Source organism: Bufo gargarizans, chromosome 8 (assembly GCF_014858855.1).
Source record: "Bufo gargarizans isolate SCDJY-AF-19 chromosome 8, ASM1485885v1, whole genome shotgun sequence".
Classification (NCBI taxonomy): domain Eukaryota; kingdom Metazoa; phylum Chordata; class Amphibia; order Anura; family Bufonidae; genus Bufo; species Bufo gargarizans.
The window spans coordinates 44411754-44427920 of NC_058087.1; the positions used below are offsets into that span (position 1 = coordinate 44411754).

A 16167-nucleotide genomic window follows, 5' to 3' on the forward strand; every position below is an offset into this window, starting at 1 on the left:
GAGCTGCAGGAATATCTGGCAAGTACTGGCTGTGTGGTACATGTGACAACAATCTCCTGTATTCTTCATATGTCTGGGCTATGGGGTAGAGTGGCAAGACGAAAGCCTTTTCTAACGAAGAAAAACATCCAAGCCAGGCTACATTTTGCAAAAACACATCTGAAGTCTCCCAAAAGCATGTGGGGAAAAGTGTTCTGGTCTGATGAAACCAAGGTTGAACTTTTTGGCCATAATTCCAAAAGATATGTTTGGTGCAAAAACAACACTGCACATCACCAAAAGAACACCGTACCCACAGTGAAGCATGGTGGTGGCCGCATCATGTTTTGGGGCTGTTTTTCTTCAGCTGGAACTGGGGCGTTAGTTAAACTAGAGGGAATTATGAACAGTTCCAAATACCAGTCAATATTGGCACAAAACCTTCAGGCTTCTGCTAGAAAGCTGAACATGAAGAGGAACTTCATCTTTCAGCATCACAACGACCCAAAGCATACATCCAAATCAACAAAGGAATGGCTTCACCAGAAGAAGATTAAAGTTTTGGAATGGCCCAGCCAGAGCCCAGACCTGAATCCGATTGAAAATCTGTGGGGTGATCTGAAGAGGGCTGTGCACAGGAGATGGCCTCGCAATCTGACAGATTTGGAGTGTTTTTGCAAAGAAGAGTGGGCAAATCTGTCCAAGTCAAAATGTGCCATGCTGATAGACTCATACCCAAAAAGACTGAGTGCTGTAATAAAATCAAAAGGTGCTTCAACAGTTTATAGGTCACATTAAAGGTGGAAAAAGTTCTGGAATGATTTATCTTTGTCTAATTTTTTTACATCACAGAAACCTGACATTTTAACAAGGGTGTGTGGACTTTTTATATCCACTGTATATGGATGGAGCTCTGATGTACAGAAGCAGATTAGGCTATGTTCACAGCGCTCAAATCTGGTTTGGACCTAGCTGTACTGTGTTTCCGGGATCCAAAACCATAGAATGTGGGGGGTTTCGCTCTAGTAGACAGGATTAGCGGACGCAGTATAGAGGCAACAACAAGTTATTGGGATCAAACAGTTCAGTGTTTTATTCCCACTTTGGGCAAGTGACAAAACAAGCAGTCATAATGAAACAAAAAAAATCACCTTGCGGTGTTAGTGGTAATTCACACCATGTGTCAATTCTGCCTCAAAGAATCCTTGACCACAGCAGCACCAACCTGTTTTCATGCCAAACAGGTAGCAAGCCTTCATCCAGAAATAAGGCTCCCAGATCCTAACATAGAGACCCCGCTTTCTGAGCCCAGCTGCCTTTTTAAGGACAGCCTGGTACTGCCAAAACCCGGACCGGCACTTAAAATCCGGTCCGGAATTTTGTCCTCACCTGGCTGTAAATCAGCCCAGCAGCACATGTTAGGAGGAAAATACCTGTTTTCCCAGACAAAACCTCTCACTGTGTCACAAATGGTTTGTCTGCATTTATTTCTTTGGGCCTTAAAATGATGACAAAGTTTGTAAGCCAAGAAAATGGAAACAAAAATGCCACTGTGAACACAGCCCCAGATCAATTTTAGGTCCTGTTCAAAAAAAGTAAAGCCATTAAAACAAGTGGATTCATAACTATATTTTTTTTTTAGCTATGTAGATAAATGTGTTAATATATTTATTTGTAAAATCACAAGAAAATAACAGATTCTGAGAAATGAAATGATTCCATACAATTAGGTGATGTGCAACGCTGCCCTCTTGTGTTTAAGCAAAAAATGTCTTCTGTTTCTTAAGCACGTTTGTCCAGCACTGTCAATTGACTCAGTTGAAAGCACTTATTATTGCCATATAGAGAATTTTCCTAGACTGTTCTCAGTGGTAGTCTTTATAGAACTGATAAAGAAGGGGTTGATGTATCAGTATAATGCATGTGTATTATACTTCAAGTTTTGATTATTTTATGTAACTTTTTTGTTTCAGATGTGGCTATTGGAGCACCACACGAAGAAAATATGAATGGAGCCGTATACATTTATAATGGAAGAGCAAAAGGAATTACACCTTCATTTACACAGGTATTTATCATTTTCATCAGGAAGTATTTCTTCCTGATGTCATTTGCAGTTTCCCACTTCACATTCTGTCTTACATCCCTCTCTTGAACACACACTTAGAACCAATGCAACTTTACATGCTTCTCCCAAACTTAAATCAGTGCTGCAGCCAGAATATTGCACTTACAGGGTATGAACACCTTCGAAGGAATTATTTCGATATTGCATTCAACACATTTTGGGCAAAAAAAAATATATATTTTTTCATTTGCTCTTTATTACACATTTTCATTCCTTTTCTCAGTACAGATGTCAGTGTCCATGTATTTGCAGACTAGCAGGCTTTCTGTATTACATTGAGTCCCATCAGATGACGGCTCATGTGTATCCCTGAACTCCTGACAGTATATAAACACTCATTTAAGCCATATTTCTATCAGTTTGAAAATAATTTAGCTATAGAGTTTCTGAGCTGTCAAGAGTTCAGAGATAAGGGCTATACATGAGCCATCATCTGACAAAACACAGTGTAAAACTGAAAGTGACAGTCTGCAAAGTTTAGCTCTGCAGCACAAAAAGTGCAGACATTTTTTAGTAAAGACCAACTAAAATAATTATTTTAGTTAAAAAAAGATGCAATCATAAAAAATGTACCGAAGCTGTTCATAGCCTTTAAATGATCAGCCTAGTGTCACTTAACTCCTTAAGGACCGGGCTCATTTTCACCTTAAGGACCAGGCCATTTTTTGCAAATCTGACCAGTGTCACTTTATGTGGTGATAACTTTAAAACGATTTGACGTTTTTTTCGTCACATATTGTACTTCATGACGCTGGTAAAATGGAGTCAAAAAATTTCATTTTTATTTATAAAAAAATACCAAATTTACCAAAATTTTACAAAAATTTGCACATTTCCAAGTTTCAATTTTTTTACTTCTATAATACATAGTAATATCTACAAAAATAGTTATTACTTTACATTCCCCATATGTCTACTTCATGTTTGGATCATTTTGGGAATTACATTAAATTTTTTGGGGATGTTACAAGGCTTAGAAGTTTAGAAGCAAATTTTAAAACCCACTTTTTAAGGACCAGTTCAGGTCTGAGGTTACTTTGTGAGGCTTACATAATAGAAAACACCCAAAAATGACCCCATTCTAGAAACTACACCGCTCAAGGTATTCATGTTCCACAAGAATTAATGGAAAATAGAGATACAATTTCGAAACTTATAATTTTTTTCCAGTTATAAAGCAAGGGTTAAAAGCCAAACAAAACTTAATATTTATGGCTCTGATTCTGTAGTTTACAGAAACACCCCATTTGTGGTTGTAAACTGCTGTACGGGCACACGGCAGGGCGCAGAAGGAAAGGAATGCCATGCGGTTTTTGGAAGGCAGATTTTGCTGGACTGGTTTTTGGACACCATGTCCCATTTGAAGCCCCCCCTGATGCACCCCTAGAGTAGAAACTCCAAAAAAGTTATGCCATTTTAGAAATTAAGGGATAGGGTGGCAGTTTTGTTGGTACTATTTTGGGGTACATATGATTTTTGGTTGCTCTATATTAAACTTTTTGTGAGGCAAGGTAACAAGAAATAGCTGTTTTGGCACCGTTTTTATTTTTTGTTATTTACAACATTCATCTGACAGGTTAGATCATGTCGTATTTTTATAGAGCAGGTTGTCACGGACGCGACAATACCAAATATGACTACTTGTTTTGGTTGTTTGTTTCAGTTTTACATATCAAAGCATTCATTTTTTTCTTTAGTGTCTCTACAGTCTGAAAGCCATAGTTTTTGTGTAGGGGATCATTTTTTTCAGGATATGATGACGGTTTGATTGGCACTATTTTTGGGTGCATATGACTTTTAGATCGCTTGCTATTACACTTTTTGTGATGTAAGGTGACAAAAATTTGATTTTTTTTACAACGTTTTTAATTATATTTTTTACGGTATTCATCTGAGGGGTTAGGTCATGTGATATTTTTATAGATCAGGTTATTACAGACACGGCGATACCTAATATGTATACTTTTTTTATTATTTATGTAAGTTTTACACAATGATTTTATTTTTGAAAAAAAAATCATGTTTTACGCTGGGTTCACACCTGAGCGTTCTGAAACGAGCGCTCTGTATGCACGATTGTACGGGCGTTTACAATCGCGCATACAGAGACAGGGGTGCACACATTGTCGCGCGTTCCCGAATATCTATGTGCGGGAACGCGCGACCACGCCCAAAAAAAAGCTCAAGCACTTGTTTGAGCGTCAGGCGTTTTACAGCGCGATCCTACGCGCTGTAAAACGCCCAGGTGAGAACCATTCCCATAGGGAATCATTGGTTCTTGCCTGTTGTGCGTTTTACAGCGCGTAGGAACGCGCTGTAAAACGCTCAGGTGTGAACCCAGCGTTAGTGTCTCCATAGTCTGAGAGCCATAGTTTTTTCAGTTTTGGGGCGATTATCTTGGGTAGGGTATAATTTTTGCGGGATGAGATGACGGTTTAATTGGCACTATTTTGGGGTGCGTACGACTTTTTGATCGCTTGCTATTACACTTTTTGTGATGTAAGGTGACAAAAAATTGTTTTTTTACACCGTTTTTATTTTTAGTTTTTTTGTGATATTTTTATAGAACAGGTAATTACGGACGCAGCAATACCTAATATGTATACTTTTTTAAATTTACTTAAGTTTTACACAATAACAGCTGAGACATCGTTTTTTGTGGGATGAGGTGACGGTTAGATTGGTACTATTCTGGTGGGCATACGCCTTTTTGATCACTTGCTGTTGTACTTTTAGTGATGTAAGGTGACAAAAAAATTGTTTATTTAGCACAGTTTTTATTTTTTACGGTGTTCATCTGAGGGGTTAGGTCATGTCATATGTTTATAGAGCTGGTCGATATGGATGCGGCGATACCTAATATGTCTAAGGGTTTTTTTCCCTATTTTTTACCAATTTTTTTTAACTTTATTTGGGGGAAATGACGTTGTGTTTTTTTTACTTGAAACTTTTAATTTTTTGGGCGGGGAAACTTTATTTTTTCAACTTTTTTTCACTTAATTTTTTTGTCCCACTTTGGGACTTCAACTTTTGGGGGTCTGATCCCCTTTACAATGCATTCCAATACTTCTGTATTGGAATGCATTGGCTGTATGAGTAATACAGTGTATTACTCATACATCTTCCTGCCTGTGAGATCCAGTGGGCTGAATCTGACAGACTCTTCACCGGAAGGCAGCGCTGATGCCTAAGGAAGGCATTGCGCTGCCATTCATGCCATCGGGTCCCCATTACAGCAACACGGGGACCCGATGGCAGCGCCGATCCCCGCCGGAATGACCCATAAACGCTGCAAACCGAAGGTCTGAATTGACAGTCACAGGACTCCCCCGCGCATTGTCCCAGGGTGCCTGCTGATTAATTTCATCAGGCACCCAGTTCTGATCACCGCCCGCCGCATGGCGGTGATCGGAACTACACATGACGAGCGGTATGTCATGTGTCCTTAAGTACCAGAACATCATGACGTACCGGTATGTCATATGTCCCCAACAGGTTAAAGGGGTTGTTCCATGAAAACATATTGTGCAGTTTTTAAACCAACACTTGGATCTGAATACTTTTGTAATCGCATGTATATTCAAAATTTAGTATAGTTAGAGTTATTCACTAAAATGTAACTGTTGTATGTTGCCACCTGCTCTTTGCTTTTTCTTATTTCCCTGTCCACTTCACAAAGTGGATGCACGTGCTCAGTTCCATCCTTCAACTGCCTCGTGAGCTGTGATAGGTAGAGCTGAGACACGCCCCTGAGCTGCAGCGGAAGAGACACTCCCCTGAGCTGTCAGCTTGATATAAATCTAGCAGAGCAATGAATGGTGAGATCTCTGGATCCATGTGAGGTACAGGGCTGGTTCTAGCTTTGTTAAAAAGAGATTGCCATGTACTACAGTTGTGTTCAAAATAATAGCAGTGTGTTTAAAAAGTGAATAAAGCTCAAAATCCTTCTAATAGCTTTTCATTCCCTACACACAAATGCATTGGGAACACTACACATTCTATTCCAAATCAAAACATGAAGAAAAATATATAAAATGTGTGTTGTTCCTCTAAACAAATTGAAGAAAAGTGAACAGTTCAAAAAAATAGCAGTGTTTGTATTCTTCTTTACAAACTGAAACATTCACTATATAAACTGAAAATGTTTGAAGATTTTGCTTTCCTTTAAACCCCTTTAACTAATATTTAGTTGTATAACCACTGTTTCTGAGAACTGCTGTACATCTGTGTTGCATGGAGTCAACCAACTTCTGGCCCCTGTGAACAGGTATTCCAGCCCAGGATGATTGGACGACATTCCACAGTTCTTCTCTATTTTTTGGTTTTGCCTCAGAAACTGCATTTTTTATGTCACCCCACAAGTTTTCTATTGGATTAAGATCCGGGGATTGGGCTGGCCACTCCATAACGTCAATCTTGTTGGTCTGGAACCAAGATGTTGCACGTTTACTGGTGTGTTTGGGGTCATTGTCTTGTTGGAGCACCCATTTCAAGGGCATTTCCTCTTCAGCATAAGGCAGCATGACCTCTTACAGTATTCTGATGTATTCAAACTTATCCATGATCCCTGGTATGCGATAAATAGGTCCAACACTGTAGTATGAGAAACATCCCCATATCATGATGCTTGTGCCACCATGCTTCACTGTCTTCACAGTGTACTGTGGCTTGAATTCAGTGTTTGGGGGTCGCCTGATAAACTGTCTCCGGCCACTAGACCCAAAATGAACAATCTTACTTTCATCAGTCCACAAAATGTCTCTCTAGGCCAGTCAATGTGCTTTTTTGGCAAATTGTAACCTCTTCAGCATGTCTTTTTTTCAACAGTGGGACTTTGCGGGGGCTTCTTGCAGATAGCTTGGCTTCACATAGGCTTCTTCTAATGCTAACAGTATTTACAGGTAACTTTAGACCTTCTTTGATCTTCCTGGAGCTGATTGTTGGCTGAGTCCTTGCCATTTTGGCTATTCTTCTATCCATTCGAATGGTAGTTTTTCGCTTTCTTCCACGTCTTTCAGGTTTTGGTTGCCATTTTAAAGCATTTGCGATCATTTTAGCTGAGCAGCCTATCATTTTCTGCACTTCTTTATATGTTTTCCCCTCTCCAATCAACTTTTTAATCAAGGTAATCTGCTCTTCTGAACAATGTCTGAAACAATCCATTTTCCTCAGAATTTCAGAAAGAAATGCACTGTAATAGGCATGTACAACATTTGCTGACTTCCTTCCTAAATAAGGGCAATAATTGCCACCTGTTTTTAAAAGAATGAATGACCTCACTAATTGAACTGCTATTATTTTCAATAAGTTATTAAATTACAGAGAATCAACAGCATGCATGTCATGACTGTTGGGTTTGTTGGGTTTCTATTATTCTACTACACTTGCTTGTAAATTATTTGCCAGGTTAGGGATGTCTGACTGCTATTATTTTGAACACAACTGTATATGACATCTGATTTAAATTTTTTACATAAATCTTGGGATAACCCCTTTAAAAGCTCATTCTGATTCCGCTTTAATACGATACTAAGAACTATGTTCAAATCCTAATATTCTTTGATCAAATTGATAACTGTCCTTGACAGTGAATGCATTAAAGTGATTTTCTGGTTTAGAAATCCCCTTTTCTAATATATTTTTAGAGAATTCTGAGTTCAAAGAGGTTAGACCCTCAAGACATCTGGCTAAAAAGAGCATCTTGGTTTCTGCAGGACCCAACATGTCCATGTTCTACATGGGAAATCCCTTGAACTAAAAGGGTATGTCAATTGGGGAACAATTTCTGCAAATGTCTCAGATTGGGTTTAAAAAATAAAAAAATAAAAGAAGGGATACTCACCCCACTGATCTCCTGCCAATGCCATTTTAATGCTTACTGGGTCCCTGCTGGTCTTGAGCTACTGGACGCAGTATCTAGAGGGTTAATCTGCCAAGATCTGAGTTATCTCCAATCCTGACAACTGAGACATAAGCTCACTGTGTATGCCAGCCAAACTCCTCCTGCTAATCTCTTGTGTACCATGATTGTACCCATGAGATCATTGTATTATACATATCTGTATCAAAAAGGAATTGCCAAAAATGAATAACTCTAGACTATTCTTACAAATTCCACATCCTGCAGAATGAACGTGATACAACGCTCGTCTCTTCCTCTCTATACATTTTCCTTTAGGAACTAACCTTTGACTGTGTTTTGTGCTTCCATTTCCTTTAAATAGATCCTATATAAAAAAAAAAGCATGCGTTTTTAAGATACTGCAATGAAGACTTTGAGTGACACAACAATGATAAAGGCAAAGGCATAACTTGAAGATGCTGGAGCCTAATACCAAACATTGGCTCCAGATGTCACCTCACATTTATGGAGCTTATGTCCTCTTATGTTGCAGAGAAGCCTTCTCTCCCCATGAAGTTGAAATAAAACAAGATAAACAGTACTCCTAGGTAGTGAGCGTTGGGTGCTCGTCTCCTGGGGAAGTGGTAAGCTTCCCCATGCAAAATAGTAAAAGCTCTCCAGCCGAAACCTTGCATCTGGAATCATTTCCAAACTTTGGATGTGCTGTCTCCATTTTTTATTTATTTTTTCCACGCGGATTGTCTCCCCATGGACACCAGGAAGTGACCCTAACTTCTGCATCCCTCCATATACACTCACTACACAAGAATGATTGTTTTGTCTGCGTCATAATACCAGTGATACTTTGTCTTTCAATAAACTGGTATCTATTGACATCTTGTATTCTATATGTTATTCATGTTTTACAGAGGATACAGGGGCGTAAACTTGGCTATTCTTTAAGCACTTTTGGTCAATCACTATCCACAGGATTAGATGCAGATGGAAATGGATATCAAGGTAAAAAATACAAATATTACAAAGTCTATAACTAGTTAAAGTTCACCCTAGAAGCCAACAACTCGAATGCGCCACACGTGCCCCATTAAAAAAAAAACATATGTCCATCCTCCGGTCATGTACACACCACTGCCCTGTTTGCAGGACTAGGAAGTGGCTTGGTCCTGTGACCACTGCAATACATGCCTCAGTGGTCTTATCCGCCTTCAATGATATGTCACTGCTGTGATTGGCTGCAGTGATCATTGGACCAGGCCACTTCTTGGTCCTGAAAGGACCAGAAGAGGCTGGGAACAGGACAGTGGTGGGGGCATGTTGGGAGCATGAAAAGGTGAATGGTTTTTTTTGTTTTTTTTTATTGGTTTATTGGTGTCTTTATTGGGTTACCTGATGTCATCATGTGTATTTATTTCAGGTCCAAACACTGTGCATTTCTCATTTTGCAACTGTTTATGTAACATGGAATGTGCCTGGTTCACCAGCAGGTGGCATCAAACACGGCAGAGCTACAGTTAGGTAGAATGGAGCTTTCAATTCCATTCTAACCTCCCCCTCGGTGGAGGAGTGGGCGAGTCCCACTTCCAGCAGGAAGGGTGGTGACCAGTTTCAGGAGCAGTCTAGCTTACCCCCTGCTAGGGGAAGGAAGCAAGTGCTGGGCACATCGCTGTTGAACGTGCCCATGCCCAAGCCAGCTAGAGCACCTTCAGCTCTGCTGGATATGGATACCACAGGTTAGAGCCTCAGGAGCCAGGAGGAAAAGTTCCCTGGTATAATCTAGAGTCAGACTACAGAGAGAAGTTGCAGCATAGAGAAGAAGCAAATATTCTATTTAAGCCTGTCAGTACAGCAGAGCCAGAGAGCAACAGATGTAGCAGAGACGAGTTTGCCTGCCAGAGTTTCAATGCCAAAGCCTGCTAGGACCAAGACAAAGTCTGTAAACCATTTTGGAGAAACGTTTATGCAAAGTAAAGCTGTTATTGAACTTCATCACAAGGTCTGGACTCAATTTATTCTTCATCCCCAAGTTATTTTTTCCCCTTTTTCTGCTGCGGAAGACAACGCCTGGGGTCCAGCGTATCCAGGTGGGAGCACCGTGACACAACATTACTTTAAGGGACATTGTAGGCCACCCTATACCACTCGACTATTCCTACACCTGGGTACCACCACCAACACCATTTCCTAAAGAGACTCTGTCCCATTGTTGCTTCACTGCAACTGGCGTCATGAACATTTCTTAAAGGGACCCTTTGCCGTTGTCAGACGTTGCACATTGGGGTTGTCAGCTCTTCAGCTACACAACCTCTTTACATATTTTCTGCAAGTTCAGGTTGAGGTTGTGGTTAGACATGGCCGAAGATTCTGCTTGCCGCCCTAGATATTTTAGCACTAATCAATAACTGTTTATGGCTAAGTCCATATATCTGTGAGCCAGGAAATTCTCTTGTCTAATCATCTACATTCCCGTTGCAGATGTTGCAGTTGGTGCATTTCTGTCTGACTCTGCTGTTCTTCTAAGGTGAGGTTACATAATTTTATCTAAGGCTGGTTCTACACTATTGCAATATGGCCTGACTTTATGCTCCACTAAATTGTCCAGGATTAAGTAAAACTGCACTTGTTTCCTTTTCAGAAACAGTGCCCCTCTTGTCCTTAGGTTGTGTTTAGTATTGCAGCTCAGCTATATTCACTTAAATAAATAAAAAAATATGCTGAAATAAAAGGCACATCCCTCAAACAAGAGTGGCACTGTTTCTTGAAAAAAAAAATCTAACGTTTTTTCCTAATCTTGGACAATCCATTTAATACATGGGACCCAATGGTTCTACTGAACTGAACTCAGATCTCCATAAACATAATGATTCATTAGAACACTGTAAAGGATTTTATGGTGGTCACACCTCGAGGTACTTTTTAAGGTAACACATAAAATCGTCAAATGTAACTACTGTAAGTCTTTATTATAAACATGTTATAAATACACATAAAAGAAATCAACAGGAGCTCAAAATCATATTTATATTTTTATCATGCCTAGAACAAGACCGGTTGTGACTATCGATGCCGCCTTAAAACTGCCAAGTTCTGTAAATCGGACAAGATTTGAATGTGTGGAAAATGGGCAACCAGCAGTGTGTATGAATGTCACGATCTGCTTTAAGTATCAAGGACAGGGCGTGCCTGGTCATATTGGTAAGATGCGATGTCATTGTGCAGATCTTCATAATAGGGTCTGGAATATTGTCTTTGGAGTACTGATCACCTCATCTATAATAGGAATCATTTTGTAATCAACAATTTTTCATGTCAGAATGTTTATTTAAAGGGGAATTCCTATCTCAGATATTCATGGCAGATCTTCAGGGTATGCCACAAATGTCTGACAGATGTTGGTCCCACTCTAGGACTCGTACCTACCTCCAACCCCACCCCACCTGGATATGGACATAGAGGTACTTGGAATTATGGAAACATGGAAACAGCTAAGCACGCTGTGCAACACTGTTTCCATAATTGCCATACAAGTGATAAGGACTGATGACAAACACCTAGCACAGTGAGCTACACTGGTTCTGCATATCACAAGTTATGGTCATCTCCACTGAGTCTTTTTGTGACTTTGTATATGACGGTAGACAGGGCCACCCATAAGCAGAGTAGGCAACCGCGTAGAGCGCACTCTGCCTGGGGGCGCCGGCCGCCGCCTGCGCCCCGCCCCCTACTTGTGTCATCCATCTGACATCATCTCATCTCCTTCCGTTCTTGCCGGCCAGATGCGCTCCGATGAGTTCACTACGGGCAGAGAGACGCAGCTGAGACACGCTCTGGTGTATTTAAATCTCATCTAGGCTTTCTGTCAGAAAAGTTTCTCGTGGGATTCGAACTCACGACCTTGACACATCTGAGCCAAGGCATTTACCCTCACAGCCATGAAAGCTGTATTACTAGCTGCTTAAAAAAAAAAAAATAATAAGACTTCTACTGTAGGTAACTTTGATACCTAGTGTACATCCATACACATGTCAGCTGCCCCAACACACCCAGCTCTAATACATCCATACACAGTGTACTGGGGCAGCTGTCATGTGTATGGATGTACACTATCAAAGTTGCCTACAGTAGAAGTCTTATTTTTTTTTTTTTAAGCAATTGATAATACAGCTTTCATGGCTGTGAGGGTAAATGCCTTACCTCTGATGTGTAAAGGTTGTGAGTTCGAATCCCAGGAAAACTTTTCTGAAAGTGTTTTTTTTTTTGTTTTTTTTTAATACCGGACTGTTACTTTACTGCCACGGGGGAGGGGGGGGCTATTGGCACCATGATACTGGCACATGGAGGGGGGAGGAGAGAGGCACTTTATACTGGCACATTAGGGGGCAGGGGGAGAGGATGGCACTATGATATTATCACATGGGGGGGCAAGAAATGGACATGAATCATGAGGGGCAGAAATGTGAAATGATGGGGAGGGGGCAAGAGATGGACATGAATTATGAGGGGCAGAAATGTGAAATGATGGGGGGGGGGGCAAAATGTACATTTGCTTCTGTTGACAAAAATCCTTGCACCGGCGCTGACTTCGGGCGCGCAATCCCACGATATTATATATAAATGACCATAGTCGGACTGGCACAGGGTACACGACCATAGTTAAATGTTGCATGCAATAGGTGGCTGAAAAAGGGGCGGAAAAAGGGGTGTGGTCAATGGGCGGAGTCAAGGGGGCGGCAAAATTAGCTTTTGCCTAGGGTGGCAAAAATCCTTGCACCAGCCCTGACGGTAGAGTCTTTCACCACAGCATCCTGATACAACAACCAGGAGATGTTTCAGTGACATCTCCCTCTAATCATAACTGTTGCACATAACTCAACCCTCCAGTCTCTACAACAGGGGACTAAGGCTACTTTCACACTTGCGTTGTATTGGTATTGAGATCTGCCGGTTTTGTGTCCGGTCATAAAAACTGAAAAAAACTGATCCGACACTGAAAACAATGTAAGTCAATCTGTCATCCATTGACTTCCAATGTATTTAATGACAGATTCGTTTTTTTCTGTTTTGATTTCACACAACCGCATCCTAACAGAACGGATGCATCCTGATTTGCAAACTCAAAACAGATCCGTTCAATTCCGGTATAGAGATCCTCTGCCGGAACTCGATACCGGAATTAACAACGCAAGTGTGAAAGTAGCCGAACACAGCGTGAAGCATATGTCTTACCAACACTTTGGTGATAAATCCTGTGCCCCTATGCCCATGTGTTCTCATGTTTCTGTGGCTCAATCACAATGTAACTCCCCACCAGTGATGGCACAGATGATTGCCCTGCAGAACCACCATACCTTGCAACAACTGGTCTAAGTAGTGAAGCACAAAACTAATAAAGCACAATACTTATAAAATGTTTGACTCCCAATTTAAGGAAATATTTGTTAATGACACATGCACTAATAATTTACATTGTTTGTTAGAAGAAACAGTCTCTACATTTTTGAAGGGATCTCCCCACACCTTACAGGGCTACAATATGCAGAAACATTACTTGGCTGAAAGTCAAACTTCCATTTTCACTATTAGTATTTTTTCAGAACTGGCCGGACCCATGGTGGTGATCATGCTTGCCTGGTCACTGCTGCTGGGTTCCACCTCCGTTTCTCCACTGCCAGGTCTGCAGCTCCTGCAGGAAAAACATCCATCCTGTCCTTTCTTTGGATTCATTCCTTGGCCTGGGGGGCACATGAACACTGCAGCCAATCATTGACCACAGCGGTGACCTACCACCCATGCAGCACGTGACCCAGTGACCGGCCACATGGGTGAGAGGTCACCGCTGTGGCCAGAGATTGGCTGCATTGGTCACTTATCCCTGTCAACAGGATTTTGATGCCAAGAGAGATAAGGATGCTGTAGAGCCGGTGGTGGAGCAACCAGGTAAGCATGATCACAACTGTGGCTTGGGCCACTCTGTGTGGACTGAAAACAGTGGGATAACAACTTTGATTCATTCAACAAATTATTTCAGGATTTCTCAAGAAGCTGGAATAATTCCTTCCTTTCTTTCTTTCTTTGGCTTTCAGTCATGCACTATAATATCAGCTCTGATGTTAAAAGAAATAGAGGCACTCCATCCAGATTCTACTTTTCTTCCAATGGAACCAGTGAGGTTTATTCAGGAAAGATTGATCTTCGACAAAAATCTGAAAGCTGTAGGAGCCACCAAGCCTTCATGAGGGTAAGTTGGCTATAAAATATTAAATTATGTGATTTTGCAGTATCGTCCACAGATGAGGAATGGCCTGCAAGCCAAAAAGTTGCTTTTATCTGCAGTGCTTATGTGCTACAAACAAAACAGTTTCTTCTGAACTTCATTTGGTGGTGCCTTGGACTCCTGCAACCACAATTAATTTAAGGCACCACTAACAGCAAATAATATTGGTCTCGCTCAAAGCTGCCTCTGTGTGTTTCGATGTAATATTATCAGGAGTATGATATGGGTGAATACAATTCATTTATTTTTTTCAGGCAAGATAACATACAGGTCCTTCTAAAAAAATTAGCATATTGTGATAAAGTTCATTATTTTCTGTAATGTACTGATAAACATTAGACTTTCATATATTTTAGATTCATTACACACCAACTGAAAAAATTTGCATATTTCATCCGACCAATAAAAGAAAAGTGTTTTTAATACAAAAAAAGTCAACCTTCAAATAATTATGTTCAGTTATGCACTCAATACTTGGTCGGGAATCCTTTTGCAGAAATGACTGCTTCAATGCGGCGTGGCATGGAGGCAATCAGCCTGTGGCACTGCTGAGGTGTTATGGAGGCCCAGGATGCTTCCTTAACGGCCTTAAGCTCATCCAGAGTGTTGGGTCTTGCGTCTCTCAACTTTCTCTTCCCAATATCCCACAGATTCTCTATGGGGTTCAGGTCAGGAGAGTTGGCAGGCCAATTGAGCACAGTAATACCATGGTCAGTAAACCATTTACCAGTGGTTTTGGCACTGTGAGCAGGTGCCAGGTCGTGCTGAAAAATGAAATCTTCATCTCCATAAAGCTTTTCAGCAGATGGAAGCATGAAGTGCTCCAAAATCTCCTGATAGCTAGCTGCATTGACCCTGCCCTTGATAAAACACAGTGGACCAACACCAGTAGCTGACATGGCACCCCAGACCATCACTGACTGTGGGTACTCGACACTGGACTTCAGGCATTTTGGCATTTCCCTCTCCCCAGTCTTCCTCCAGACTCTGGCACCTTGATTTCCGAATGACATGCAACAGTCCAGTGCTGCTTCGCTGTAGCCCAGGTCAGGCGCTTCTGCCGCTGTTTCTGGTTCAAAAGTGGCTTGACCTGGGGAATGCGGCACCTGTAGCCCATTTCCTGCACACGCCTGTACACGGTGGCTCTGGATGTTTCTACTCCAGACTCAGTCCACTGCTTCCGCAGGTCCCCCAAGGTCTGGAATCGGTCCTTCTCCACAATCTTCCTCAGGGTCTGGTCACCTCTTCTCGTTGTGCAGCGTTTTCTGCCACACTTTTTCCTTCCCACAGACTTCCCACTGAGGTACCTTGATACAGCACTCTGGGAACAGCCTATTCGTTCAGAAATTTCTTTCTGTGTCTTACCCTCTTGCTTGAGGGTGTCAATGATGGCCTTCTGGACAGCAGTCAGGTCGGCAGTCTTACCCATGATTGCGGTTTTGAGTAATGAACCAGGCTGGGAGTTTTTAAAAGCCTCAGGAATCTTTTGCAGGTGTTTAGAGTTAATTAGTTGATTCAGATGATTAGGTTAATAGCTCGTTTAGAGAACCTTTTCATGATATGCTAATTTTTTTAGATAGGAATTTGGGGTTTTCATGAGCTGTATACCAAAATCATCAATATTAAAACAATAAAAGGCTTGAACTACTTCAGTTGGTGTGTAATGAATCTAAAATATATGAAAGTCTAATGTTTATCAGTACATTACAGAAAATAATGAACTTTATCACAATATGCAATTTTTTTTAGAAGGACCTGTATACTGTGGTGAGAATACCAATGTAATACTTCCCTATCTGATACATAAAAATATTAACCTCACAGTTTTATAGGATCTCCCCTTTATACACATTTTAAAGTTGAGTGTCGACCTCCTTTGCATCTGTAATACAGACTGACTGTGCCGGATCTCAAATTTTTCTTAGG

At 41.0% G+C, this 16167-nt stretch overlaps 1 protein-coding gene across 1 annotated transcript in view; it reads left to right on the plus strand.

The window, feature by feature from the left end:
* The window catches only part of ITGA4 (integrin subunit alpha 4), a 171181-nt gene that overhangs the window by 102038 nt on the left and 52976 nt on the right, over window positions 1-16167 (plus strand). The window contains exons 11-15 of the mRNA XM_044302593.1: window positions 1953-2047; window positions 8879-8969; window positions 10443-10488; window positions 11008-11162; window positions 14051-14205. Of these exons, the coding sequence (XP_044158528.1) occupies window positions 1953-2047; window positions 8879-8969; window positions 10443-10488; window positions 11008-11162; window positions 14051-14205 (542 nt within the window). The remainder of the gene's footprint in view (window positions 1-1952; window positions 2048-8878; window positions 8970-10442; window positions 10489-11007; window positions 11163-14050; window positions 14206-16167) is intronic.